General features: G+C 39.7%; 3 protein-coding genes and 1 non-coding gene across 4 annotated transcripts; 1 reads left to right on the forward strand and 3 right to left on the reverse strand.

Moving 5' to 3' along the window:
- Window positions 1–189: 189 nt before the first annotated feature.
- mcur1 (mitochondrial calcium uniporter regulator 1) lies at window positions 190–6000 on the reverse strand. The gene is made up of 9 exons (XM_085418360.1): window positions 5609–6000; window positions 3563–3658; window positions 3356–3459; window positions 1749–1850; window positions 1506–1547; window positions 1286–1357; window positions 1002–1055; window positions 761–875; window positions 190–652 (listed from the first exon to the last, which is right to left on the reverse strand). Exons 1-9 carry the CDS (start codon window positions 5859–5861, stop codon window positions 597–599), a joined length of 894 nt encoding a protein of 297 aa, XP_085274486.1. The 5' UTR covers window positions 5862–6000; the 3' UTR covers window positions 190–596.
- A 994-nt stretch (window positions 6001–6994) lies between these two features.
- rgs9bp (regulator of G protein signaling 9 binding protein) lies at window positions 6995–10233 on the reverse strand. Its single transcript, XM_085417755.1, has 3 exons — window positions 9816–10233; window positions 8176–8482; window positions 6995–7440 (listed from the first exon to the last, which is right to left on the reverse strand). The coding sequence occupies exons 1-3, from the start codon at window positions 9909–9911 to the stop codon at window positions 7067–7069; spliced, it is 777 nt and encodes a 258-aa protein (XP_085273881.1). The 5' UTR covers window positions 9912–10233; the 3' UTR covers window positions 6995–7066.
- A 691-nt stretch (window positions 10234–10924) lies between these two features.
- LOC146661862 (kinesin-like protein KIF20A) lies at window positions 10925–17808 on the reverse strand. Its single transcript, XM_085417756.1, has 18 exons — window positions 17576–17808; window positions 17322–17417; window positions 16629–16748; window positions 16406–16544; window positions 16144–16328; window positions 15953–16040; window positions 15696–15872; window positions 15495–15606; window positions 15358–15420; window positions 14111–14257; window positions 13734–13893; window positions 13482–13661; window positions 13043–13182; window positions 12763–12928; window positions 12420–12543; window positions 11708–11778; window positions 11495–11614; window positions 10925–11292 (listed from the first exon to the last, which is right to left on the reverse strand). Exons 1-18 carry the CDS (start codon window positions 17675–17677, stop codon window positions 11077–11079), a joined length of 2406 nt encoding a protein of 801 aa, XP_085273882.1. The 5' UTR covers window positions 17678–17808; the 3' UTR covers window positions 10925–11076.
- Window positions 17809–26076: 8268 nt separating this feature from the next.
- Window positions 26077–26166, forward strand: trnat-agu (transfer RNA threonine (anticodon AGU)). The gene is given in 2 exon segments: window positions 26077–26114; window positions 26131–26166. It is a non-coding gene; the product is annotated as a tRNA-Thr (tRNA).
- The last annotated feature ends 118 nt before the right edge of the window (window positions 26167–26284 follow it).

Genomic DNA, 26284 nt, shown 5'->3' on the forward strand with positions numbered 1-26284 from the left:
CTACAACTCTCAATTCTAGATGACTGAGTTGCAGACATATAGGTTTCCCATTATTGTAATGCTCAAGGAGTACTGATAGATTTTGAAAATGGAAAGGAAAGCAGCTCAAGCTTCCTTCACTTCACTGCCCACCTGTACTAAAAGCACAAACCTCACAGACAACAGCTAGATCAATCTTACATTTATTGATAATACATTTTATTTAAATAACACGTAATATTTGTCCCAGAATCTTTCACATATTTCTGAAAACGACAAAAAAAAAAAAAGTACAAAAATCTTTGTGCCTCAGTATTAATATTATGTTCTCTCCAGTATTTAAAATTACTAAGTGAATTGTCAACTTGGTTCCAGAAGCCATAAAACAAGACAATAAAAATTTAATTAAAAAACTGTCTGGGTGGTGCGGTAGAAATTTTTGATGAATGAATGTATTTATCAAATAACTTCCACGAGTGATCGGTGAAGGAGCTGGTCCTTCCATAAGTTCTACTTGTAAAAAAGATCACCACTGCCCGGGAAATAACAAATCATAGCACATTCAGAGGATGCAGTAACAATTCAAGTATTATCAAAGTCAATGATCAAAGTCCTGATTACATCCAAACACGATAAAAACCCAAGACCACAGTGAGGCACGTAAACACTGAACCTGCAAGAGAAAAAAAATATCACATGCAATTATTTGTACCAGCTGTATCTGTAAGAAAATAAAAGATAGAAAGTGTAACTACAACCCATATTTAACATGCATGTGTACCTGCAAGGTATTTTATAGTATCCAGTTTATGAGACTCCAACATGGTTTTCAATCCAGCCACTTCTGTGTCTATTTTCATGTTTGTCTGAGTCAAATAGCGCTCCTGTTCTGCAGTCTGTAAAAAAGGCAAGGCGATAAAGACCCATGATAAATTAAAAGCAAGCATTAAAAACCTTTAATGGAGAATAGAAATAAATGACTGAATGCAGTGTGCTATAAACCCAAATGCATGTATACAAACCATTTCCATAATCTCAGTTCGTGTTTCTAGAAGTTTCTTCTCATGCTCTGCTCTCTGAAAATAAAATGTGATTTCATGACACCTTTTGTGATACGACATTGGTAAACGCTCCTTTGCACATGTAAAAATAAATGCAGGCAATGTTTGTGTAACTGTGACACCATGGCATAAAATGCAAACATAATTATAGGCAGAACTTCATGTGGGAACAATAAAGTCGTGTAGTTTTAAATTCAGTCATTTTTTTCCAAACAATAATTGAACTGATCTCCTCAAACACGTACCAATTCTTTCACTTGGCTTTTCTCCAAATTCATATCCAACATATTGTCTGACTGCACTTTTTTCATTTCATCCTGCAACGTTGTAAAAAAGAGACACACAAAAGAAAGTCAAAACATTTTTCTAAATGGAGATTTCAACCAAGTTAAGATAAATCAAATACGATCAAGGAATGGGAAAATGCTATTCATGAAGGTTAATACATTCACAGTAATCACTTACAGCTAGTTGGACCTTGAGCTGGAGCAACTGGACCTTGAGTTTCTGGGAGAAAGGGCAAAACACTGACACAGTCAGATTAAGTGGAAGGAAATCGTTGGCACAAACACACTGTGCAGTCATCCCTGTTTCTACTACTGACAGACGAAACGATCAAGTCAAACGTGATACACTGTCACTGCAGTAAGTGATCTTTATCGAACAAATAATTTTTCTTCTTAAAACAACTCCGAAAAAAACATTTACCTCATTTTCTGCCAGCAGAGCAGAGAACTCGCTCTTCTCAAGGATCACCATGTCCTTCTTTACAGCGGCTATTTGAGACATCACACGCTGCAACATGATCTCCTGCCAAGATCGCACAAAACGTTAGAGGGTTCACGATAAAAATAAAGTACTGTAGTGCGAGTGGAACACACTAAATTCAGAGCTTTTAGAAAAGTTATTGCCGCTGTGGCTTTGACAGGCACAGCATGTGGTGGGGATTTAATTAACACACCGATATCAAACCATAGATGGTAATGTGAAGTATATGATAGCCTTGATCTTTCACTTTATAGCCTTTACCAAGGCTCTGGGAGAGCAAAGCATTCACATACAGCAAAGAGTGGTTTAACCTATAGAAATCCTTAATTAGTGAAGATAAATGGGTGGATACCAGAAGATGTAAAATATTAAATTATAACAAGACTTAGCTCTTATTTTTGTCCTCATATGCTTTCTCTAGATCCACAAAAAAAGTGCAGCAACTCCTCCTCCTCTATACTTCTCCATCAAAACAAAGCAAACATCACACCTGTAGTGCTCTTTCTCAGCATGAAGCAGTACTGCAGTGCAAGTGGAAAACACAAACAAATTATTATTCTTCCTAACATAACTACAACAACTCGTTCCCATATCTTCATGGTATGGATCAATAACTCTATCCTTCTGTAGTTAGTAGAGCTCAACACGTGACCCTTTCATTCTCCAAAATTGTGAAACAACCTTGATATAAAGTCCACTGCCATCTGTTACTAGACATTTCCATATTTCCACAGGTTTGTCATCTGGACCTACCACTTCTCCAATCTTCATTATCTTCATAACTACACCCACCATACTAAACCTTCTCCACTTCCTGATCCATCCTCCCCTCTCTTTCATTTCCTTCTTCCATCAGCTCTCAAAGTACTCCTTCCATCTTCCATCCTGCTGCACATCCTTTCCAGCTTAACCTCCCTGCTTAGCCAAATGATACCAGTCCTTTTCTCTTACCTCAGTGTCCAGCCTCACAGTCAACTCACTCTAAGGCCTTTAGATATGAAGTCCAGGAAGAACTATTAATCATGTACAAGCGATGTCATGGTGGCTGCCACTTGGAAATCCCAGCGATATATGGATTATGGAATTTTTTTAACATTAATACCGACTTAATAAGAAGTGGAATATTATATTATATTATAGCTAGAAAAGGGGGGTTTTGAGCAATATTTTATAATAAGATGTAAATTTTAACATTAAGAAAAAAAAAGATATTCCCATATCACTATCAGTCTTAACATTGTTAAAAGAGCCAGTAAGAGTGATCACGGAGAGCTGTATCACAGATCGGCCTTATTCTCATCAGACATTCCAGTGCCATGAATTTTCAAAAGTAACTCATCACGGACACCAACATCAAAGGTTTCTAGGAACACAAGCACTGTTTGTATTTAACTACACAGGTCAGTGTTTTCATAGTACAATGACCAACCCAGCGATCCTGGTTCACTGACCTTTACGGGACCAGAGAAAAAGGCTTGTGAGTGAACACACAGAGGAAACACAACCAACGCCTGCACACAGTGCACATTATTGTACTGCTGTCTCACCTGCTGCACTTTGGTTATCATGTCACTGTAAATGACATCCATGTTAGAGTTTGTCATCTTCACCAGTACGCTGACCATGCCTTCAGACTGAGATGTAGTGAAACCTGTTCATAAGAGAAAAAAAATATGTTCTTATAAATGAAATCAATGCAACCTACTATTTTAAAAGAAATATAATGCTGTAGCTTTTTTAATCGAACAACTAACCATTTTCCTCAAGGAGTCGCACCACTGCATGCGTATCAAAGAACAGCTTCTGGCCTTCAGCCTTTGGTACGTCTGGTTTTAGATCATACTGGAAAGCTTTGACAGAGGTTTTAAGAAACACAGCATTTTAGAATGACCTCAACACTGGAATACACATAAATATTAACATCTTGTTTAGGTTGCTGTATGTAGCTTTTGATTTTTTTAGTCTATTTATTATCTGAAATGAACCGTTCCATTTGGAATCACACACACACACACACACACACACACACACACACACACACACACACACACACACACACACAAAACCAATTTCCAAAAAAATTAGGATGCTGTGTAAAATGTAAATAAAAACAGAATGCAAGTGATTATATGTGTCTTATGTAAATGTACTTGATAATGATGGTGCCCAAGAACCACCCAGCACCTGGCAGAGCCCCAGATGCAGAAGATGTCCAAGCCACCCTTGTCTACCACCCCCAAGGCAGCAGGTCAGTGACCACAGTGGCCACATGGAGCAAAATCATCAAGCACCCACATCCAAGGGACAGACAGCAGCGTCCAGAAAGGAGTGACAGGGAGGGGGGATTACTCACCCTCCATCATCAAGTCCCACAGGGAACAGGGAACTATCCCATGTTTTTTTTAGATGTGTTGCTGCCATAAAATGAGCTAATATTTTCCATTAAATATTGAAACATCTCGGTTTAAACATCTGATATGTTTTCAGTGTTTTCTGTGAATAAAATATAGATGTATGCGATTTGCAGACACCTGCGAACTAATTAATTATTATGGAGGTAGCCAAAGTTTAGCACCATCACAGTCCACAAGTTGACTTTTATTTTGACATGCACATGGGCTACAGTAACTCAGTTACCATGACAAAATCACAGTACCTGTAGTCATTTAAAGTCTCGCGTGAGAGGGTTTTGAATAGTGATGGTAAATTCGATTCTTTTTACTGAATCAAGTTTTAATGAGTCACTCACCAAAGTGAATCGGTTTTGAGTCATTTGATTCACTGTCAGTTGACCAGAGTGCAAAAAATGTACATTTTCACTCAAACTTAATTTGTTTCTCTTTTCATGTAAATCCTACTGCTAAGATGAATGATTCTAAAAGAAAACAACTATTTTATAGAGCAAAAAAGAGCAAAAACATTTCTAAAATTAAGCAATTTCCTATCAAAATTGCTTAATAAACATTTATTTTATTAGTATTTTCCTTAAATGTGTTAAATATATATTTTCTCATCTAAATGTCAACTGAGCTGTGAGCCAGGGGGCGGTAATGCGCCTTAACATTGGTTGCCAACCAAGAAGAAGAAGCTGTGAGCCAGGAGGGAGGGGGTGAGCGAGTCCTGAGTGATTCGCTTACGATTCAGCACAGGAGGGAGGGGGTTAGTGAGTGAGTGATTCGTTCGCTCTATGATTCAGCACAGGGGGGAGGGGGGGAGCGAGTCCTGAGTGATTCGCTTACGATTCAGCACAGGAGGGAGGGAGGGAGCAAGTCCTGAGTTATTCGTTTGCTCTATGATTCAGCACAGGAGGGAGGGGGTGAGTAGCTCAAATGTGCTGTTAGCATGTTAGCAGAGCGATGCTACTGTGAACCGAGGAGCTATTTTCTTGATGTGAGCTTCTACTCAGGGTTTTTTCTTCCAGTTCAGAGCAGAAATTTTTTTGTTACGATACTGGATGTTGTTTTTTTCTCCACAATTTTAATTATGAGCTAGATACATTGCTGCTAACAGCAACAGGGATGAGTCAGTGAGTCAGTTGGGCTTGTGAATCATGATTCATGAGTCAGTAAAGTGATTCTCGAGTATTGAACGATTCGTTCATGATTCGCGCATCACTAGTTTTGAAGGACGTATGATTGCGGTCTTTGGAAGAAACGAAGCTCCAGTTCACTTGTGCACTTTATGTAAACTAGGTCATCACAGCTAAAAACTGCCATTTTTATGGGTCGTGGCGACGTTTGAAGTGGCAGACATGCAGTTAAAGACTGTTTGATACTGTAAGCGTAAGCGCTGTTTGTTACCTCTCACGGAAATCCATGTCGCAGCAGACAAATGCGTAATGTTCACTCCAGGAGCTCGTCTCCATCTCAGCGGTGTCTTCTCAAACTTGCTAAATGACGGAGTGAGGTTACACTGAGAACACGCTGAGGCTCTGACGAAAATCGATGTCGCTGCAGGCACAAAAATGCTAGCTCTGTCTTGAGGATCATACCACTTTTCTGGGTGGTTAAAGTTAAAAAGTTTAAGTCGAGACTGGCACTGTTTAAGCACCATCGTCAAGGAGAGTGTGTCCCACTAACAGCGAGTTTTGTTTTTTCTTTACCAAGGCTGTACTTCCGTCTGTGAAGCGCCTCAGATGATAAATTTTCACAGTCACGCCTGCATCGACCCTTTCACCTACTGTTCTCCGGACTACAATTGAAACTGACAAAGAATCGTCAAACTACCGGTCACGCCTTTCAAAATAAAACACCTCTTTTGTCATAATTGATTAGGTGCTAAGTCATAATGGGTATTTTATGTACAATTAGTACCAGTATAGTACCCGAAAAATATAAATTAATAAGTACTAATACATCAGAATGAATATAAAGCTCCTATTGTACTATTTTTTGTTTGTATATTTGATGATTCATATTTCAACCTTTCAGATTTGATTTACTGGACTGAGAATCTGCTGCTATCTATACTGTAGTCTATACACTTTTCTTTCATGAATATGAAAATAATTTCCAGTGGCTGAGCGGTTTTGTCATAGCTTTGAACCAACCTAAGAGGAGTGAGATGGTATTGCAGCCATCTTTTAGGGACTTGTCAGCCTGCAGTAACTTATGCAAGACTTGAGAGGATTTTGGATCCAAAGTTGTGCTTTGAGGTAATAATTTACAGAACAAAAACACAACAAAACCCCAAGAAGACAGTTTCATATCAAAGTTGATACTTTTATATTGTGCAACTGTGCTAAACATCATCAGTTCTCTACAGCACTTTATATAGAAAATACATGATCACCTATATTAAGAAGCATTTGCACCTATGTCTTCTCAGTTGCAATAAGGAATAGGAAGTGCCTTTCTGGCTGCTTAGAAAAAAAGAAAAAAAAAAGTAGAATTGCTCCTTTTGTGCATCAAAAGCTAGTCAGGAAAAAAAAATACAATGTTGGCTCCATTTTCTTTTCAAACCGTTGTTAGTGAAATAAAACATAATTTTATTGTATAACAGGCAGTCATGTACTTTGTTTAATGCATATGGCAGCCTTGGATTCACTGCAAGACATGGCAAACAAGTTCGCATCCAGATTAATTTCAGTATTTGTAGAACGCACTAATAAAGGTTTACAATAAAAGTCACCTTTTCATCATTGCAAAGAATATAGTTAAAAGAACACTACTGTACCTGCAAAGCTTGCCAGTGTTACAGTATTAGAGAGCATTTGAGGTTGCACCAAAAAAAATAAAAAATAAAAATTAAGGTTTTGTTCATGAGAAAAGGACAAGACAGACAGATAACGTGGCTGCCACCAAAACAACTGCAAACAGCAATAAGAGCACAAAGATCAAACTGCGCTGGCATAGAGGCTTGTGTCCAGGCTGCTCCTCGTCAATGCTGAGCAGAGCCAGGGAGGCGCTCTCGGTGCTGCTGAGCGGGTCTGCGTATTGTGGCCCCCGGGGCTCCACCATCCAGCGCAACACATTTACTTTTTTCTCCATGTCATCAATCATGTGGTCGATTTGGCTGATTTCCTGCTCCATGGTGCTCCGTTCCTGGCTCTCAAGACCAGCAGGAAGGGTTGGAGGCTCCTGGTTCAAGTCTGCCAAACTGAGTGCTCGAGCTGCTACCTCACTGCCTCCTCCTGCATTACCAGAAACAAATTTTAGCTTTCCATTTTCTTTTGGCTTTTACAACTCAATAGTGGATTTGTAAAATGTGGCAGAAGCTTTCCACTTCATCATGTGGGGAAACGAAATGTGAATATTTGAACAAAATCTCATGGCAATCCTCATTGCTTAAAAATTCTAATGTAATATTGTCACAGTGGCACTACAGAGGAATAAATAAATCAGCAGCATCCAACATCTGGGGGCCATTAAAACCTGAACCAGTCCATTTAAAAGTTGGGAAAACATTGTGTATCAGTGTGATGGACCAACTCAAGCACAGCTCCACACACTTTACTTCTATCCATCAATGATAACAGAAAAAAATAATAGTAAACTGAATAAATGCAGGGCTAGAGTCCAAATATTTCACCTTTACTGATGCCACAGGACATTCACACGAGATACTCTAAAATGTTAGCACACTGGCAGATTTGAGCATATTAATTCTGATAAAATATTATCTGCAGAGTATGAAAAACAGCTAAATACTTTACATAACAATCCAAAAAGCTTTCCCCTCCATGTGTAGTCATTGAGTCTTACAAGATACAATAATAGAGTTTCCTCTGCATTCACTCTAAAACAACCTCTGAAGACTAAAGTAGTGCAGTTATTTTGCGGTTTTCTTAGTTTTGCTTAAAGTTCGATTTCAGTTGACAACACTGCTTGCATCTAGTAGCAGCAGTATGTGAAAGGCTTGCATTTACCTTGTAGGCCAGTCTGCACCAAGGAAGCAGTGTTGGCTAGGGAGAAGTTGTCACCCATGCTGAAAACCTTGCACATGTCAACATGGAGCAGTTCTAGACTGGAGGAGAAGGCCACCCAGAGGAGCTCCATCTCCTTGCGCTGGTCCTCGGGCAGGCTCTTGTCCCGCAGATGTGAGGTCAGATGCAGACGGATGGCCTCGGCCAAATTCAGGGCCTTTTCTCGCATTTGTCTTAGCTCATCCCGCAGCTGCAAACTGTCTGTGCAGCCACCAACACATGCAGCCAAATGCCGGTAACATGCTACCACCTGTAACAAAGATTTGACAGTGCTCGGTAATATGCAGAGCTCAGGAACTCCTAGTTAAACAAAAGTATTCCAGATAATTCCCTTCCAAGGTGGCTAAACTCCAAGTTTGCAAGAGGAATGGGCTTTTTGTTTTTCATAGTAGGGACATGCCCTTGCTGTCCATATCACCTGCTGTATTTAGACCACTAATCTTAATTAGGTATTGCACATCATTAACCTTCTGAGCAGCTATTCTCTGCTAAACACTTCACCAACCCGCGCGCACACACACACACACACACACACACACACACAAAAAAAATCAGAGTACCGAAACTGAAAGAAAACTGTTTGGGGAAAAAAGCTGATCGAGCTGAACATTAGTCATCTTAACCTGCTTGAAACAGCAACTGAAGTGCAGAAAAACGTACACGTTTTGTTTTCTGATCTAAATCATACTGCAAGAATTATTTACTTTCAGCTGATACATTTAACCTTGGGGGGAGAGAGAGAGAGAGAGATTAGCAGGTGGTTTCATTCATTAAAAATATTAGAAATAATCTCATTAACATTGATCTATTTCTAGATAAGCCAAAGCAACCTCGTGTACTCTGAGTGGCCCATTTTCCTAGCATGCACTGGTGACGGTAAAACCACAGATGCGCTATACCATTCTTAAATTGTAACGTTTCCTTTGAAAATCGGTTATATTAAATATTAACACCATCTTGTCATTTTCTGCGCTTCATTTGTGGCTGCTTACACCAATTAATGAGTAGAAATACTACCATCGACCTCTAGGTACAAGGAAAATAAGATGCAAACTGCCATTGTGCAAACATCCTTTATCATACTGACAAAAATAACTTTAAAATTAAACAGTTGATTTTAATGGGGAGAAAATGTCGAACATGTCCACGGCATTATCTAACGCAGGAGAGTCGCACAGACTCAGTGGACCAAGAAATTCTTTTCAGTGAGAGTGCACTTTTAGCCACAGGGGTCGGGAATAAAGGATGTTACTTTCCCCCCTTTGTGCATGCTCTGCGTGTAAAATGTTTACGTGGCGACGGCTATAGAACTGAAACCAAATGGAGTTAATTTTTTTTCCCCCCATACGTTTTATATTCTCATGCAATACTGAACTCTTTACATACCAAGTATTCACATGAAATTCTGGAAATTACTGCCGTGTACAAATCAACTTCCCAGCCATTTTTTCATATTCATGTCCACAAATCTATTAGACTGGTACATAAACATGCAAATACAACGTAGTAGACAAATGTAAAGGAGACTAGAGTGAGGTCAGAGCTTTCTTTATGACCAGAGGAGAAGACTTGGAGCAACTTACCTTTATCACAGATTCCACCAGATCCTTCCCATCAGCCAAAGTCTTGTCTGTGCCAACTGTGCAGTCATTGCCCACTTTGTTATTTACAAGTGGCATGAGGGATGACTTGTCCAGAGTCTAGGACTCTGCCACAGCAGACAAGAGTTTGGCCCGGCTACCTTTTACTTCCCTGGCTGCCACTGCTCCTCTTCTTCCCCTGGAAGATTCTTCATTCAGTGGCTGAGGGTCGAGACAAACTCAGTCCCAAGGCAGCATGATGCACAACAATATCCCCCTGCAGCAACTATATTGCAATTACAGGTCCTAAACATGCTATGGATGCTGGAGTGGGGAAAAGTCAAAGTAATGAAGAAAAATGAAAAAAAATGATAATAAAATGATGTAACTGTTAAGCAAGGTGCTAATCCTGTGATTGACCCCTTTGCACTGACGCAGGCTAAGACAGGCAGCTAATCTTATTAACCATCAACGATACCAGAGAGGAGAGCAGCTGGCTGCCTACCACAATGGCCCCTTCACTAACTGAGGACGCTGTGCTCTGTTACTTCAAGCACACCACAGTGGCTACACCTCCTTCACTCAGCTGTAAAGGTCAATATACTCCATAAATATTTTATTAGCATGTTGGAAATTTGTTGTACATTGCACTAGGTGAGAATTAAAGATTTGAATTGACTGTGTGTAAAGATAAACTAATAAGCAGATTAGAAAGCACACTGATGCACTTAAGAGTATTGAAAGTTGTAGATTGCTTTGTCCTATCAAGGTTCTTTGTGGTTTACTTTCCCCTGAAGGCTCTGGAAAATGGATGGCCTTATTTTGAACAGCTCCATGTACTGAATGCATGCTTAGAAGAAGCAGGTTATATTTCTATAGCAGTGGATGCAGAAGGAGCTTTTTCATGTGGAAAAAGTCTATAGACCAAATAAAAAGACAGCACATATACGGTGAGCATGAACTCACATTACACCAATGGAGCTTTGAAACGAAGCCTTCTAAAAACAGAAGGAGATTGCTTAGATTTTCTGTGCATCTTCATATGTAAAGCATTAAGTGTACAATTTTATTTTATTTAAAAAAAAAACAAAAACTATAGCACAAGACACGCACACAAAAATACACATTTCATTCTCAGTTAAAGGGGATTTTCTTCAAATCCGAAGGAAGTTCTTAAAAACAAAATGCAATTTTCCTCAGTTGAAAGGAGGACATTTTCATGCACTAACCGGGTGAGTGCAGTTGTTGTACAACAACTGGGCTTTCAATGGTGTACAGTCTTGCCCGTTTTCCTCAGTGTTCGGGCAGACGTTCCCTTCCGTGGTGATGTGACAGCCTCCCTGATGTTGGCGAGAAGGCCTCGCTTAGTCTTTGCTTGCACAGGGGACTTCTGGGAGAGCTTGGCAACTTCTGCCTTCAGCGAGACAATCTCCTTGTCTTTTTCCACATTTTGCTGTAGGATCTCTTCCATGGATTTTTTCTTTAAAAATAAATAATAATTTCATATGATATAGACAGGCATTATTTGTGCTGTGAGAAAAGTATTTGCTGCTTCTTGATTTCTCCTTTTTTAATTTTTCTGGTCATGTGTAAGAAAGTAATTGCTCCATCAATCTAATATCTGGTTGTGCCACCCTTGGTAGCAAGAACATGTTGTGTACTCCTGCTGTGCATCATCTCACCTGATCATCAGCAGTCCTCTGCAGAGCCTCAAGATCAGCTGATTTCTCCATAAAACCATCTCTGACCTTCTGTAGCGTTTCATTAAGCTCCATCAGCCTTTTCTCCAGCGACAAAATTAGCTGACGAGCAAACATCAACACACACACACACACACACATAATTACATAGCCAATCAGAGCCAGTGTTTAACTGGAAAGTTGTGTCCTTGTTACCTGTTGTTTATCCTCACACATCCGCTCTATGGCACATTTCTCTCTGTGTAGGCACCTGTATCGATCATCTCCTGTGTAGGGTTGAATTTGCTGCTGTTTTAATAAATGCTGGCCTCATGATAAAAAAGCTAAAACTTAATTGCAAATGAAAATTACAACAAATGAAGAGCAGGAAACTTAAAATTTAAAATCAAGGAAACCACTTTCCCATTAAACGGAAGTTTTTCTTCCCACTGTTCCCAAGTGCTTGCTCAGAGGGTCATCTAAGTTTTCTCTGCATTCTTGTGGGGTCTCAACCTTTCAATATAAACCGCAACTGTTGAGATTTTGCGCTATAAAAAGAAAACTGAACGGATTCAAGTTTTTTGTATTTTGGAAGGGGTTCTTTTTTTAATCCTTTCGAAAATTTAAAAATAGTCCTTATTCATAAATATACTTAAAACTACTAAATAATTTCATCAGTCTCTAAAACCTTGAGGCACTACATTTCTCAAAAATCATTGCATTTGTCAACTTTCTAAGTTCCTATTGTTATTTCAAGGAAGTTTAAAAAAAGTAAAAAGTCTAAAAGTAAAACTCTACTCAAGTCTTGATTGTTTTACATGTCCTGTGATGGTGTACAAAGTAGAGCAACGCTGAGAAATGTGTGCCACCATCCAAAGGAAAATTCACATCTATGAAACAAGACAAAAAACCCATTAACTGGACCAACCTGCTTCTCCTGCCCATATACTCAGTGGTTCAGTCTGGCTCGATTGATCCACGGTTGGAGCAGCAGGAACTACACCGGTCCTCGAAGTCAAGGCCTCCAACTCTGACACTTTACGCCTGAGGGCCTACACAGTCAAGAAGAGTCAAAGCTGTTGTGTTCATCATCAGTATCTCAGGGTGTTGGCTACTTAAATTGTCAGCATAGCTAATGTGCAGTTTACCGATTGATCCATTGTTTGACAAATCTTTTATTCAAGATTCCCTTACATCAGTACACAAGTGAATTTAGCAAGACCCTGGGAAAAAGTTTAGACGGGATATTTCAACAGCCAACTGAAACATACCTCCACTTTCTCCTGTTCTGCAGTGAACTCATCGAGCGGTACATAGTTATCCTCCAGATTGGTCATAGCGCTGTGATAAGCATGTTCTTTAATAGCATCCTTGTACATCTCAAATGTGTTTTCCAGTTTATCCCGGTAGCTCTCCTTCAGCTCTTCGATCTGACGACTTCACAGTTGCAGAAGATAATATTGGAAAATAATCAACTTCACCTGAAATCACTACCAACAGCATACACATTTATGGAAGATCGCTGGCCCGCTTTTGCAAAACTGCACATACTTGCGGAGTTCTTCACTTTCCATCAGCTGCTGCAACATGGCGTCTCCCATTTCTTTGCGAATTTCGATTTCTTGCAGCAGGTTTTTTCTTCGCTCAGCCAGTAGCTTTGTTCTTAAGTTCTCAACCACATTCAAAAGTTCCTATATAAAAAAAAATAATTTATATATATATATATATATATATATATATATATATATATATATATATATATATATATATATATATATATAATAATAATAATAAGTTGAAACAAATGAACGTTAATATTAGAAATGAGACAAAAAACAAAACAAAACCCCGAAACAATTTCTATTATCTTAGCCATTATCTTTCAAGAACGTGAGTACAGGCATGCTGCTGCTACTTTCAAGCTACAGTTGGGCATAGGGCATGCTTTCAGCTAAATCAGTGTTTAATGGAAGACTTTTTTTTTTTTTACACTCTGTGGCAACAAAGACATGTCAGCCTCCTCTTCTTCATCAAGCAGCTCATCTTCAGACAGGTAACTCTCCAGGACGTTGCTGTCAAACACCCCGTTGCTCAGCAGGGGCTTGCCATCATGACCTACGAGACGAGGAGCCAGAGATTCTAGAGCCTTATCTGGGATCACCTGCACCACCTACACAAATCAGAGCTGAGATCAGTGCTTCACGTCACCAAGGCCTTTTCTGCATTTTGAACTCGGGCTAACCTGTTTGGCAACAGCTGAGAACTTCATGACATGGAGAGTCTCGTCATAGGTGGAAGCACACTGGTTAATGTTGACAATCATGGAGGGTCTTCCCTTCCCGCAGAAGAAAGCCTGGAACAGCTTGGTGAGCTTGCTTTCTCGGAAGGGGATGCTTCTCGTTCTGATGGATGACAACATAAAAGCATGCAAAAGGTTTAAAAACACATAACCATCCGACATGAAGGTTCATTTATTCCTTCGCCAACACCATAACCAACATACAATAACGCTAACGAGGACAAGATGTGACAAAAGTTACATTACTTAAAAACAAACAAAAGCTTTAGCATTTTGTGTCAACACTCATGTTTGCTCTGGTGGTGATAGTCTCACTGTACCTGTCAGGCCCACTGTTGCGGAGCGCAGTGATACACTTCCCCAAAATAAGCAGGGAATTATTAATGTTACCCGCCTCCTTAAGCCTCTCTCCAAAAGTCTTTGTTTTGTTGCATCTTTCTGAGCCGGCCAGATCACAGAGAGAGAACCTGCGAGAGAAAAAACACAAACAGAAGAATCATAGTTTCACAATTTATGTTTACAAAAAAAAAAAAGGGTGGACATGTTAGTGCCTCAGTCCCAGCAATGAATCAGAGTTCTCACCTAATAACTCCCGCTGAAGGCCCCAAAACATTCCCTTAGGGAAACTCATTTCATGTGATCCATTTTATTTTCCTGTACTTGAAGAACCATTTTAGTTTATTTTAACATTTAAAACATGATCCCAAAAACCACTATGAGAAGCACTTCTATAGCAAAGATGCAAGATAAATATCACGTTGACACAATATTCCATTTTTTACTGCACTATTATTTTCGATACTATAAGTATTGGATACCATTCCCAAAGAGTTCATTCTGTTCATCTGGACGTAGCGTTTTCAGTGGGAGTCACTGATCCAAGTGACTTCTTCAGTCTCAGCTGACTGCAATCTTATAAACAATACATTTGCACAATAGCTGAAGCGGCCTAGCCCACTAATTTGGCTAGGTTCAGTTATTGTTTAAAGTCAACTCTTTGGGATTTACTTACCTGGATGATTGAGCATGTATCAAGATATCAGACACTCTGTCCAAGTGCAAAACTTTTGTTTTTCACTGTACTAGATTACATTTTTGATTTAAATATGATCTTCATTAGCTTTACTGCAGCAATAATGCATTTTAGTACTTTTAGGAGGACAACCACCGTTTTAAATATTGATGAACTGAGATGGAACCATGATTGTTAGTAGGGATTTTTAGCATGATTTTCAACTTGAGAAATTAGTTGCAAAAAAATATTATTAAGTACACTTTACATTTATTGATTGCCATTTTAGATTGTTAGTATGCTTTATTTGCATTTGCAAAAAAAAAAAAAAAAAAAAAAAAAAAATCACATTCTTATTTAGCATTACACATTTGTTTAATTTTGAGTCAATTATTTTTCATCTTTATATTAAATTGCTTGTCTTTTTAATCCCCCCCCCCCCCCATCTTTTATCTCAGTCACGGACGGACGGACTTTTGCAATGTTACAAAATCCTTTTACAATACACAAGTTTTCTGAGCAGGTTAAAGTTAACTTCTACTTTCATATACTTACTCAGAGACCCTTTCAGCTGTCCCTCCATTGATCCTCAGTAACTTCATTGTAAATATGCTGTGGCTGTAAGGAAAGCCTGTGTGAGTTTTGAACAGGTTGTTTAACACCACATCCATGATAAACTTAACTGGTTTTACCTTCGGCTAGATGAGTGGTTCATCTTTGTGGCTGCAGCACTTCTGTTTTTATTCCCAAAGTGTAGCAGCTTGGAGGCTTCACCCAGGTTATGAATGTTGATCCAAATGAGGTCTGAAATCAAAACAAATGTTTTTCCTTTAATCATTAATGCTAACATTCACCTGATAATTTAAGAACATAAGCCAAGGTCATTTCCACACCTTTAACATAAGCATTTCCAGCACCATCATCGCATACACGGAGACAGGCACGTTTCTTGGATTTGGAGCACAAAGATGGCTGGAGAAGATCGTACACATACTCATTGTAGATTTCAAAGAAAGCCACCCATAAGGCAAACTGGCTGTCATTTGCTTCTGCCTGGTTGCTGGTCAGCACTAAAGTAGGAGCACAGAAGACCGTAAATATAGAAATAATAAGAATCCACAACAATAATCACTATTCTAATGAGTAGTACCCGTTTGAGTTGAAAATGCAGAAGAGGATGAAAGATGGCTGGGCGAACAAGACTGTAGACAACCACTGCCTCTGAGAGAATCACACTCCTAGACCAGAGGAGAGACGTACGAGTGTAAACAGCACTACACTCAAGTGCTTTATTACCATCTTCTCTTTTCTGGAATACATTTGACAGAACTGAGTCCTTACTTCTTTAAATGAAGCAAAAATGGCAGCTTTAGTGATTCTTTCCTGCTTTACTTGGTGAAAATCCAGAGACTGCACACCATTCCTGAGGTAGGGCTTCAGGTCCATTCCCGGATACTGATGTTCTCCAATGTACTGAAAAGTGCTTTCCAGCACTCGAGGCAGTATCCCTGGCTCTTTTGGAGATCCTGCAGGACTTCAAAACATTACCAGAAGAACTTTGCACGACTTGAACTTCACAAGGATATTGTGCTTCTGTCCGTACCTTGGATTGTGAAGGTTTTCCCAGCATTGGTTACACCATAGCTGAATATCAGTGCGTTCTTCCCATCCAAGAAATCACTCATTTGGCTTTTGACTGTGTTCTCAAACAGCTCAGCCTGTGTTGTGTCAGGCCCAAAAATCTAAAAGGCAACAGAAGATAAAAAGTCGACAATTACTGACATAGAAAGGGGGGGAGAAAATGGGTCATTTCAAATGTTACTGACCTGTGAAAAATAAAATTTGTGGAGTGACATGCCAATTCCTTTCTCACGGCTCTTGATGGTGGCAGAACCTTTTGGTGCATTCAGTGTCACCGTCTGGCTGTTTTCAATCACAACACAAGCCTGAGAGATGGGAAAACAAAGTGTTTAACAGTCTTTGTAAATCCAACTATCTCAGAGTCAGAACTGGCATGGGCACTATGTTGGCGCAAAAGTGGCAACTGTCTTAAATCAGGTGCTCTTTCCATTAGTTTTATTTTGAATGCAAGACAACTGCTCTTAAATAGTATTAGGCTACAAGATCATCTAATCCAAGGGGAGTGGTGGTGGTCAGAGGGCCCGGTGGCGCCAGTGTCCGGCAGCCTCGCCTTTGTCAGTGCGCCCCAGGGTGGCTGTGGCTACAATGTAGCTTGCCATCACCAGTGTGTGAATGTGTGTGTGTGTGAATGGGTGGATGACTGGATATGTAAAGCGCTTTGGGGTCCTTAGGGACTAGTAAAGCGCTATATAAATACAGGCCATTTACATTTACATTTAAGGGGAGGGGGGGGGGGGACCTCTTGTGTTTTAATACAAAATGTTCCAGTCCTTTATATTCATGGAAATGTGCAGATGAGCTACAACACTTGCAGAAGAAAGCAGAGACGATACACACTGTTTTTTCCTTATTGGTCATCCCAGTATGTTCGAGTGTACCTGATCCTCATTGTTAGAGAGCTCCTCTTTAGAGAAAGGCCTCACTCTGAGATAAACGCTCATTGTCTGCTGTTCAGCTGCACTGGGTGCATCAGTCTAACAACAGAAAAAGACAAATCAAAGCAGAGGAGCTGAGTTTAAACCGTTTCTTCCAGTCCCTCCATTCAGTTACTGGGACAGACACCCCAAATAAGCGAAGACTTGGCAGTAATGGTTATGCATTAAAAACACAAACAAACACAAATAAACATTACCTGTTGCAGGGACGTGTTGCCGGGAGGAAGACAAGTCAAGTCCATGTCAACAGACTGCATACAAACACTGTTTTCCTGAATCATTTCACTAACTTTACTCATCTTCAAGTAAATTAGCTCAAACAACAACTACAAAAAGAAGTAATAGTTATTTGTTAAATTCATACATGAGATTGAGTGTAAGATATCAGCACTAAAGCTGATTTAACAGTCACTGACTACTGTAGGTTTGAAATAACTTAACAAGAGCCAGTAGACCTGCTGGTTTTTCCTCCACTGAGAATCAAGGGAAAGCTTCTAATCACTGCTAATTGGAAGCAGATGTGAGTTCAAGCAAGTCATCAATATGTCCAACCAGCTTGGAGTGCCCTGTGTGTCAGATTCTCATTTGATGAATGTGTCACTGTACAAAAAGGTGACATATTGAAAAAGTTAACAAGCAAGCAAACAAGCAAGTAAGACAAAATAGAACCGTTTTAGTCTTTGAGGATTCTTCCAAACATAGATTTCCTTATTGGTTTGATTTGATTATGATGTTGGAGAGCGCAGTCTAACCCACCAGTGTTCACTGTGGTTTAGATCTGCAGCCGGTTTCACAAGCGCAGTCTGTAGGATTAAACCAATCTTATTTTTGCTCAGGTTTACGCAAAATAAACTTAAAAATTAAGCCACCTTCACTTTGGAGTTTAGTTGTCTGGGACAAAACGAAATTACAAACAGAGATTAAGAATAACCCAAATACTGTAACATAATTAGGGTTTGGTGGGAGATACGTAAGAGGTTGGATAGAGAAGACAGCACATTATTTTTAACCCCTTTATTGAGAAACTGCAGTCTGTTTGATATGTGGCGTAACAACAGGTTACAAATGATCAGCGACCTTGATCAAAACATCACATTGGTGAACTTTCAACAATTGAAGTCACATTTAAATTTTTCTTCAGAACATTTTTTTTTTTAGCTTTCTCCAGGTTCATAACTGTGTTGTCACAATTTTTAGAAACAGCTATATATGATGACCTGGAGACATTTCTTATGAAGGAAACATACAGAACTCATTTTACTTCTGCTTTTTATTCATCACTCTATGCTCACAGTAGCAGTACATTGAGTGCTATTGAAAAATGGGAGGCAGATCTTAATAATCAATATACTGAGGAGGAATCGAAAGGAACTATTAGCATAGTTAGGTTTACTTTCACTTGCAACCGCCAGGGAGAAACCCAGTACAAAATTTTGCACTGCCTATATATAGGCCCTAATGCAGAGGTAGGGAACTCCAGGCCTTGAGAGCCGGTGTCCTGGAGGTTTTAGACCTCACCCTGGGTCAACACACCTGAATCAAATGATTAGTTCATTACCAGGTCTCTGGAGAACTTCAAGGGCTGTGTCCCAATTAAGAGACCGCATGCTTGAAGTACGCGCACTACGCGTACTACGTACGATGCGTACTATAAGTACGAGAAGTGCGGAAGTGAGAGGCTTGTGAAATGGGACGGTATACGCTTTGTCGCGCTGTTCAGGTTGCCTAGCAACCATGATACTAACGCGAGACACGTTACATACAGCATTGTTTGACAGAAATGAAGGAGAAAAATTCATTTTTGTCATGACATCACTTTGATTAGTTGAGTATCTGAGGCGCTATGAATTGTGGAATATATGGGACCACGAAGCGTGCACCGGACCACGCTTGATATTTGGGGAAATCGATGGCGCATTTGGAGTATGCATTTTTTTTTAAATGAACTTTATTTAGAACAATAATAATGACAATCTCAAAGAGACAAGCCACATATTGAATCAATCAGAACAGAATCACACCTCCTGTACACCACAATGAAATCGACAATAACTGAAAGTAAACATACATACATACACACACATATATATATATATATATATATGCATATACACATGCATACGTACACATTTATATACACACATCTACATAATAATAATATAAAAGATGAATAACCAATACAAAAATAAATAACAATAAAAAAAGAATGAGAAAAAAAAGAAAAACAAGGAACAGAAATAAACGAGACAAGGGGGATCATAAAATCTCTGAAAGTGAGGTTCCATAAACAAGACACATAACTTAAATAAGGGGCTAAGAAAAATCAAACTCTTCTAAAAATCTATGCAATTTGATTGCTTGGGGCTTATTTATTAGCTTAAGAGATTTACGGAACAGGGAGAGTTCGTTTTTAAGAGCAGGCCATGAAGGGGGGGATTTAGCATATCGGCATTTATGTATGTAATACTTTGTTATAGGAGTATGCATTTGAAGTACACTTCAAATTGGGACAGCCGTCTACGCGTGGCGGTGACGTAACCGCACTTAAAATGCCTACGTCAAGCCTGCAGACTCTGAATTGGGACACAGCCAGCCACAGAGAAACACAGGTGGGGAACACAGCTGGGAGTAATCAACACGAGGAGACAGAGGTAAAACTGAACACACTCACATGAGACGCAGACCTTCACAATAAAACAGGAAACAAGAACACTACACAAAGACGCAGACTCGACACTGAGAGACAGACAGAAAATGACACATGGAACTAAAACCCACACAAAACATGAGAACACAAATCTTAAACACAAATAAACAGAAACATGGAACTCTAATAATAATAATAATAATAATAATAATACTCATAGCACCCAAAACCACAACAGTCATTCAAAAATAAACTAACAATCAAAACTGACCCAGAACCGTGACAAAAATGGCCAATTATATTTTGGACCTCAAAATATTAACCCAACAAATCATGAAAAATTAGGTTTAAATTATTGTTTGTGACAGTACATATTTCTGACAGTAGTAGTAGTCAGTAACAATTTGATTGTTTTTCTAACAAAAAACAGTGTGAAGCTTAAGTTAGACTTGTGTAGCTTTCTGGATTTTATACTCATTGGTTACATATTTATTTCTTATAAAGGCTATATAGCACATAAAATACAAATTCACACATTTTATGTAACAGAAATGTTTAATTATGTGGGCTATAGAAAATAATTACGTTATAGACCATATTTATATGAAACATATACTTATGCATTAACCATATGTAACACCTGCATATATGTTTAAAACAAGGCTTTGATTTTGCCACCCCATTTGATTTCCATGCCACCCTAGGAACATTTCTCTAGATCCGCCCCTGGACCTGTCCTGGACCAGCAACACCAAATCAGTGACAAAAAGAGCTCAGCAGCGACTGCATTTCAAGAGACGACTGAAGAAGGTGCACATCCCCAAACCCATCTTTAATACTTTCTACAGAGGTACCATGCAGAGCATCCTAACCCGCTGCATCACAGTCTGGTATGAAAACTGCCACGCATCCAACCGCAGAGCCCTCCAGAGGATAGTGTGGACCGCTGAGCGTGTTATTGGCAGCTCTCTACCCAGTCTACAGGTTATTTACACCTCACTGGGAAAGCCACTAACATCATGGCTGACCCGCATCACCCTTCCCACCAACTGTTTACCACCGTTCCATCCAAAAGACGACTCTGCGTCATCAGGAACAGGTCGGAAAGATTGTGCAATAGCATTTTCCCCCAAAGCAGTCTGGCTCCTGAACACCAAGTGAAAATCAGGGGCAAAAGGTTTGATGGAGTGATGACTCCAAATTTAGTCTAAATCATCATCATATACGGAGGAGGTCAGGAGAGCGCTACAGCAGTGAATGTCTTCAGCCATCTTTAAAACACGGTGGATGCTCCGTCATGGTTTGGGGCTGCCTTTCAGCCAGTGGTGTTAGAAATGTTGTCAAAATGGATGCAGTTATGATGTGAACATTTTGTGCACTTAAATCTTACTGTGCTAATGACCCCTGCATCAGCACCATGTTTGGAATAGCAGTGGAGAAGACATAGATTCAATGCTGCAGAAATCCGAGCAAAGAAAGCTTCTAGAAGAGTAAAGACTAGCTAGAAGAATGAAGATTCACGGAGTAAATGTGAAAATTCATCACAGGGCTCTATGCACTTGATTAACTGACCGTGAGCAAGTTTGCTTGTCTGGAGCATTCCACATGCCACAAGATGGCAGCAAACTAAAGGTTCACAGAGAGATTTCTTAACTTTGGGACATTTAATCGATGAGTATTATTACACTTGATTAAACAAGCATGAAACTGGAAGATGTTTCAGACCTACCCCCCCCCCCCCTCCACACACACACACACACACACACACACACACACACACACACACACACACACACACACACACACACACACACACCATCCACACCATCCACACCAGCTGAATAGCATCTGAAAGTCACATCTTTAAGAAACAGACAAAAGTCCAGCAAAGTCCCCACACAGGTCCTGAGAGATGCATCTGAACCTTCAGTTCACTCCAAGATCACACATGTGCAGGAGAACTGAGTGCTGCTGTCAGATTTAAAAGTGCTTTAAACATGATGATACTGTCTTTGTTAAACAGCAGAATAGGTTTATAAAGTATCATTACCTAAAAATAGTGAAATTAATATCTCTAAATCTACTAAATGTAGCATTTTAAATTTGGACAGTTTACAGCAGCTGATTAAACAATCGAGACAGATGTGTAGTAAAACATTTATTTAGTGTTTCAAGTCAAAAACAAACAGCAGAGATACAGAGAAAGTCTTTTGGTGAAAAAAAGGAGATACTGAACGCTGAGTTTCAGTTGGGCGAATGAGGCTGCGTTGAGTGTTCAGACTGAGCAGAAATGCACTGTGCGTGTCCATTTACATCCTTTAGATCCAATCTTGACTCTTTTACCCACTGATATAATAAACCAGTACTTTTTTTGTATGTAATTTAATCTAAAGCACCCACAGTAACATTTTCCACCACAGGACTGCACTCTAAGGTCAGCATGGCGATGCAGTGGTTAGTTCTGTTGCCTCACAGCAAGAAGGTCGTGCATGTGAATCTGCTGTTTGCATGTTGGGTTCTCTGAGGATGCTCCGGCTCCCTCTCACTGTCCAACAACTTGCTTTTTTAGGTTAATTGTTGATTCTCTTGGGAACTACAATAATCTATTGGGAATGTGATCATGAGTGGTGAACTGTCAAGCGTGTACCCTGAGTTTTACCTCGTGACAGCTGGGATACTCTTCAACCCCCTCTCCAGCAACCCTTAAGTGCTTAAGAGGAAGGAAGAAGGAAAGGAAGGAAGGATAACTACACTTTATGATCTCAGCTGTGATTATTAAAGGTTTGTGCTTTCTACACATTCCCTGTAATGGAAAGAGCAGAGAGGTGTGGTGCTTCTTCACGGCCAGAAGGAGGCACTGTGGAACCATCAAACAAAAGACCCCAGTGCTGATAAGGCAACATGCTGTCCATTACCACCAGGTATGAGGACACAAGGTAGGTGTGAAACTCATCTGATCCATCCTCAGTCGCCCCAAATGAGAGTAAATGTGTTACTTTCCTTCAAGTCCTGTCGTATTATTTTGTATGCACAAAGGTTTTAGAACAGAAATATCTTTCCCACCACCACAGCGATGACAGGGTTGAGAAGTGGATCCATCTATGTCGTTCTGCTTCTAAACAAAGACACAAAGACCGTGCAAGTCAGGGAATTCCTTTAACATACACTTTCATTTTGAATAAGGCATAAAGTTAGAACTGGACCAGGGGACCCTGAATCCTCCCTTAGTTATGCTGCAATAAGATTCTTCTCATGTCACTTTTCTGACTATGTGTTTATACGCCACTCTGCATCTTATTATTAGTTATTATTATTCTCTTGCTCTCTGGCACAGCAGCCCCTTACCTGAGCCTGGTTCTGCTGGAGGTTTCTTCTTTTTAAAAGGGAGTTCTTCATGGCTGCTGTGGGGTATGTGTTATTGTAGGGTCTGATCTTACAGTCTAAAGCACCCCTAGGCAACTGTTGCTGTGATTTGTAATTTTATTTATGTAAATAAAATAGAATTGAACTGAAAATTGTAATGAAAAGCAAAACAATTTCAAACAATAAAAACTAAACTAAAATACATAAACTGACAACAGAAAGTAAGTGAAACTAGACAAAATTAAAAACAAATGAAAAAATGAAAAAGCAAAACTACAGTAACTCTGCAGTTACCCCACCCACTGTCGTAGAAGCTGACTAGTGTGAGTGGGCATCAAGAGGCAATGGAGGAGGCTGACTGTAGGTGAGCAGCCTGAAGTTTAGTGTCGTGGAGAGTTAGCAAAACAAAAACACTGTCCCACTTTTAACCCCTGACTTTGACACACGTCGTCTCTTTTTATGCGACAACCTCTGGTGATTAATATAAAAACCAAGATTACCTTTCATGTGTTTCTGTTAAACTGTTTGAATTCTGTTTGAATTACGTTGTCGCTTGCAATTAGGTCCCATATCACTCCCATGTTAAAATCCTTACACTGGCGTCTGGTTGTGTACAGATATCAGTTTAAAATCCTCACTTTTAAGTTCATATTTTTACAAGGTGAGGCCACCACCTATATCACGGAGCTTTTTCAACCTTCAAACTCTAAACAGGATCCTCAGAGCCAGTGATAGTGGTCTTCTGACTATTCCACGGACCCGTTTGAAAACGAAGGGGGATCTCGCTTTTCAAACCCTAGCTCCAACACTGTGGAACAGTTTACCTCCCCCACTACACACCATCGACTCTGTGGCTTCATTTAAAAAACAGCTTGAAGCACATCTGTTTAGACAGACATTTGGGTAACGTTCGTGTGTAATATGTTGTTTTGTTTGATACGCTTTTATATTCCCTTGAGAAGCACTTTTTAATAGCTTCATGTCTTAAAAAGCGCTATATAAAAAAAATGGATTAACTTACTTACTCTGGCTGCCAGTAAGCACCAAGGCAAACTTTCATCTCCATCAGCCTTCAGTTTGGTGCAACAAGCATGTAGCAATGATTTAAATGCTGATGGCAGCGTTCTAATGAATCCTTACTTTGACGATGACACACCAATGATTTATGTTTAAAATGAAGTTGTTGGAGAGCCTGTGCAAATAATCTAGAAGTAAAATTAGAGCCTTGATCCCTCTGAATTACTTTGGGAATCCCGAACACAGAAATGAATTGGCTAAAAGCTTAAACTATTCCCTTAGTAGAGCTTTGGGATCAGGATCACATCCAGGTTGTTGTGCTGGTAACTACATAGCAGGGGCTGTTCAGACTTCCTGGGCTGAGAGACAGATTAGGCTGAGTATACTATGTTGACATTTAAACCTGATATTAGTCCCTGTTGCACTGACATGTGAGATTGTAAAAATGAGAACGTGCCTGTTTTCTTTGACTTGTTGGTCTTTGTGGATGATCCTCAGTTTGAGTTTCTTAGCCTCAAATCCCATTTAGTGTTTAAGATTTTGAATCAAAGGCCAGCTGCAAAAATACTCCTGTTCACAACTTTCAGTCACAAGCTGACACTGAGCCTCTTTAGTAAACCCAACAGCTTTTTAATGTCAAGAGAAGGCTTTTAGCTGCTGCAGACACGAGTAGATCTGACCCTAGAGGTTCTTTCTTTCATATGCCAACCTTTGTAATGATATTTTTCACAGGCGTTTATCGATTTATCAATGACCTTTTCTCATCAACATCAAAGAAAAAGTCTAGGAATAGGAGGTACTTTATGAACACCCACAGTCTCCCAAACTACCCCTCACCAGACTGTTGTTGTCTAAATCTGAATTGGAAATAATTATTCAAGCTTTTATTTCGGCTTGCTTAGATTATTGTAACAGCTGTTTTCTTTGTTTGAGCCAAAAGAATCGTAACTATCTCCAGTCAGTCCTGCTGCAAGGCTCTTAACAAAGGCATGAAAAAGAGAGCACATTACATAGGTTTTCTTCTCATTACACTGGCTTCCAGTACATTATAGAATTCACTTTTAGTGCTGACTATTAAAGCTCTGAGTCGTGACGCTCCTGCCTACATCTCTGATCTGTTAGAACCCCACCCTCCCTCTCACAGCCTGGGATCATCTAATCAAAGGCTGTTGGTGGTCCCACAAGCACGTTTTAGGATCAAAGGAGTCATATCTTTTAGAGCGGTGGCCCCCAGGTTGTGGAATGCTTTGACTCCACCTTTAGGTTTTTTAAAAAGCAGCTAAAGACTCATTTATTTAGACTAGCTTCTAAATGGATTTGTGCTGTATGATGATGATGTATGTTTTATGTACATCTGTGTGATACTATTGTGAACCACTTTCACCTCTCCTGTCCTGTCTTTCTTATCTTTCTCCATTTCCATGTGATGTTAGCTCCCTTTCTTCTCTCTCCCTGTGAAAAACAGCAGCTGAACCTTTAGCTAGCAAAAACGAAAACACCGTCCCACTTTTAACCCCTGAGTTTTAAACACGTCGTCTCTTTTTATGCGACAACCTCTGGTGAGTAATATAAGAAACAAGACTGCCTTTCATGTGTTTCTGTTTAGGCTCAAATCTATTTAACGGTTGGAGATTTTCTCGGTGTTCATCAGTCACTCATCTGTGTGTATGTGGCACTGTGGCTTAGTTGGTTAAAGTGCCTGTCTAGTAAGTATTAACACTAGAAAACAGGAGATCCTGGGTTCAACTCCCAGCAGTGCCTAAAACATAGTAGTTTTGTCTGTTCTCAGTCATCCAGGGCCTGTTAGTCTAAGGAGCTTTGAAAGATGAGTGTCCGGATTCCTTTAAGGGACACATCCCACTGGTGTATAAATACCTGG

This window comes from Rhamphochromis longiceps, linkage group LG9, assembly GCF_057381845.1.
Source record: "Rhamphochromis longiceps isolate RC_006_pf linkage group LG9, R_longiceps_female_GT1.1, whole genome shotgun sequence".
NCBI lineage: Eukaryota > Metazoa > Chordata > Actinopteri > Cichliformes > Cichlidae > Rhamphochromis > Rhamphochromis longiceps.

Bases quoted from the DNA above. Each gene is read 5' to 3' on its own strand.
- LOC146661862 (XM_085417756.1), bottom strand. From the start codon at position 17,677: ATGAGTAAAGTTAGTGAAATGATTCAGGAAAACAGTGTTTGTATGCAG. The intron at 14,258-15,357 runs GTAAGTATATGA...TTTCTCTCGCAG, and splicing joins ACAGCTGAAAGGGTCTCTGA to GTTCTCTCTCTGTGATCTGG. The intron at 13,894-14,110 runs GTACAGTGAGAC...GTCATCCATCAG, and splicing joins CGCAACAGTGGGCCTGACAG to AACGAGAAGCATCCCCTTCC.
- mcur1 (XM_085418360.1), bottom strand. From the start codon at position 5,861: ATGGTGCTTAAACAGTGCCAGTCTCGACTTAAACTTTTTAACTTTAAC. The intron at 1,851-3,355 runs GTGAGACAGCAG...CGATCTTGGCAG, and splicing joins TGATAACCAAAGTGCAGCAG to GAGATCATGTTGCAGCGTGT. The intron at 1,056-1,285 runs GTACGTGTTTGA...TTTTATTTTCAG, and splicing joins AAAGCCAAGTGAAAGAATTG to AGAGCAGAGCATGAGAAGAA.
- rgs9bp (XM_085417755.1), bottom strand. From the start codon at position 9,911: ATGCCACTTGTAAATAACAAAGTGGGCAATGACTGCACAGTTGGCACA. The intron at 8,483-9,815 runs GTAAGTTGCTCC...TCTTTGTTACAG, and splicing joins TGGTGGAATCTGTGATAAAG to GTGGTAGCATGTTACCGGCA. The intron at 7,441-8,175 runs GTAAATGCAAGC...CTGGTAATGCAG, and splicing joins GGTGCAGACTGGCCTACAAG to GAGGAGGCAGTGAGGTAGCA.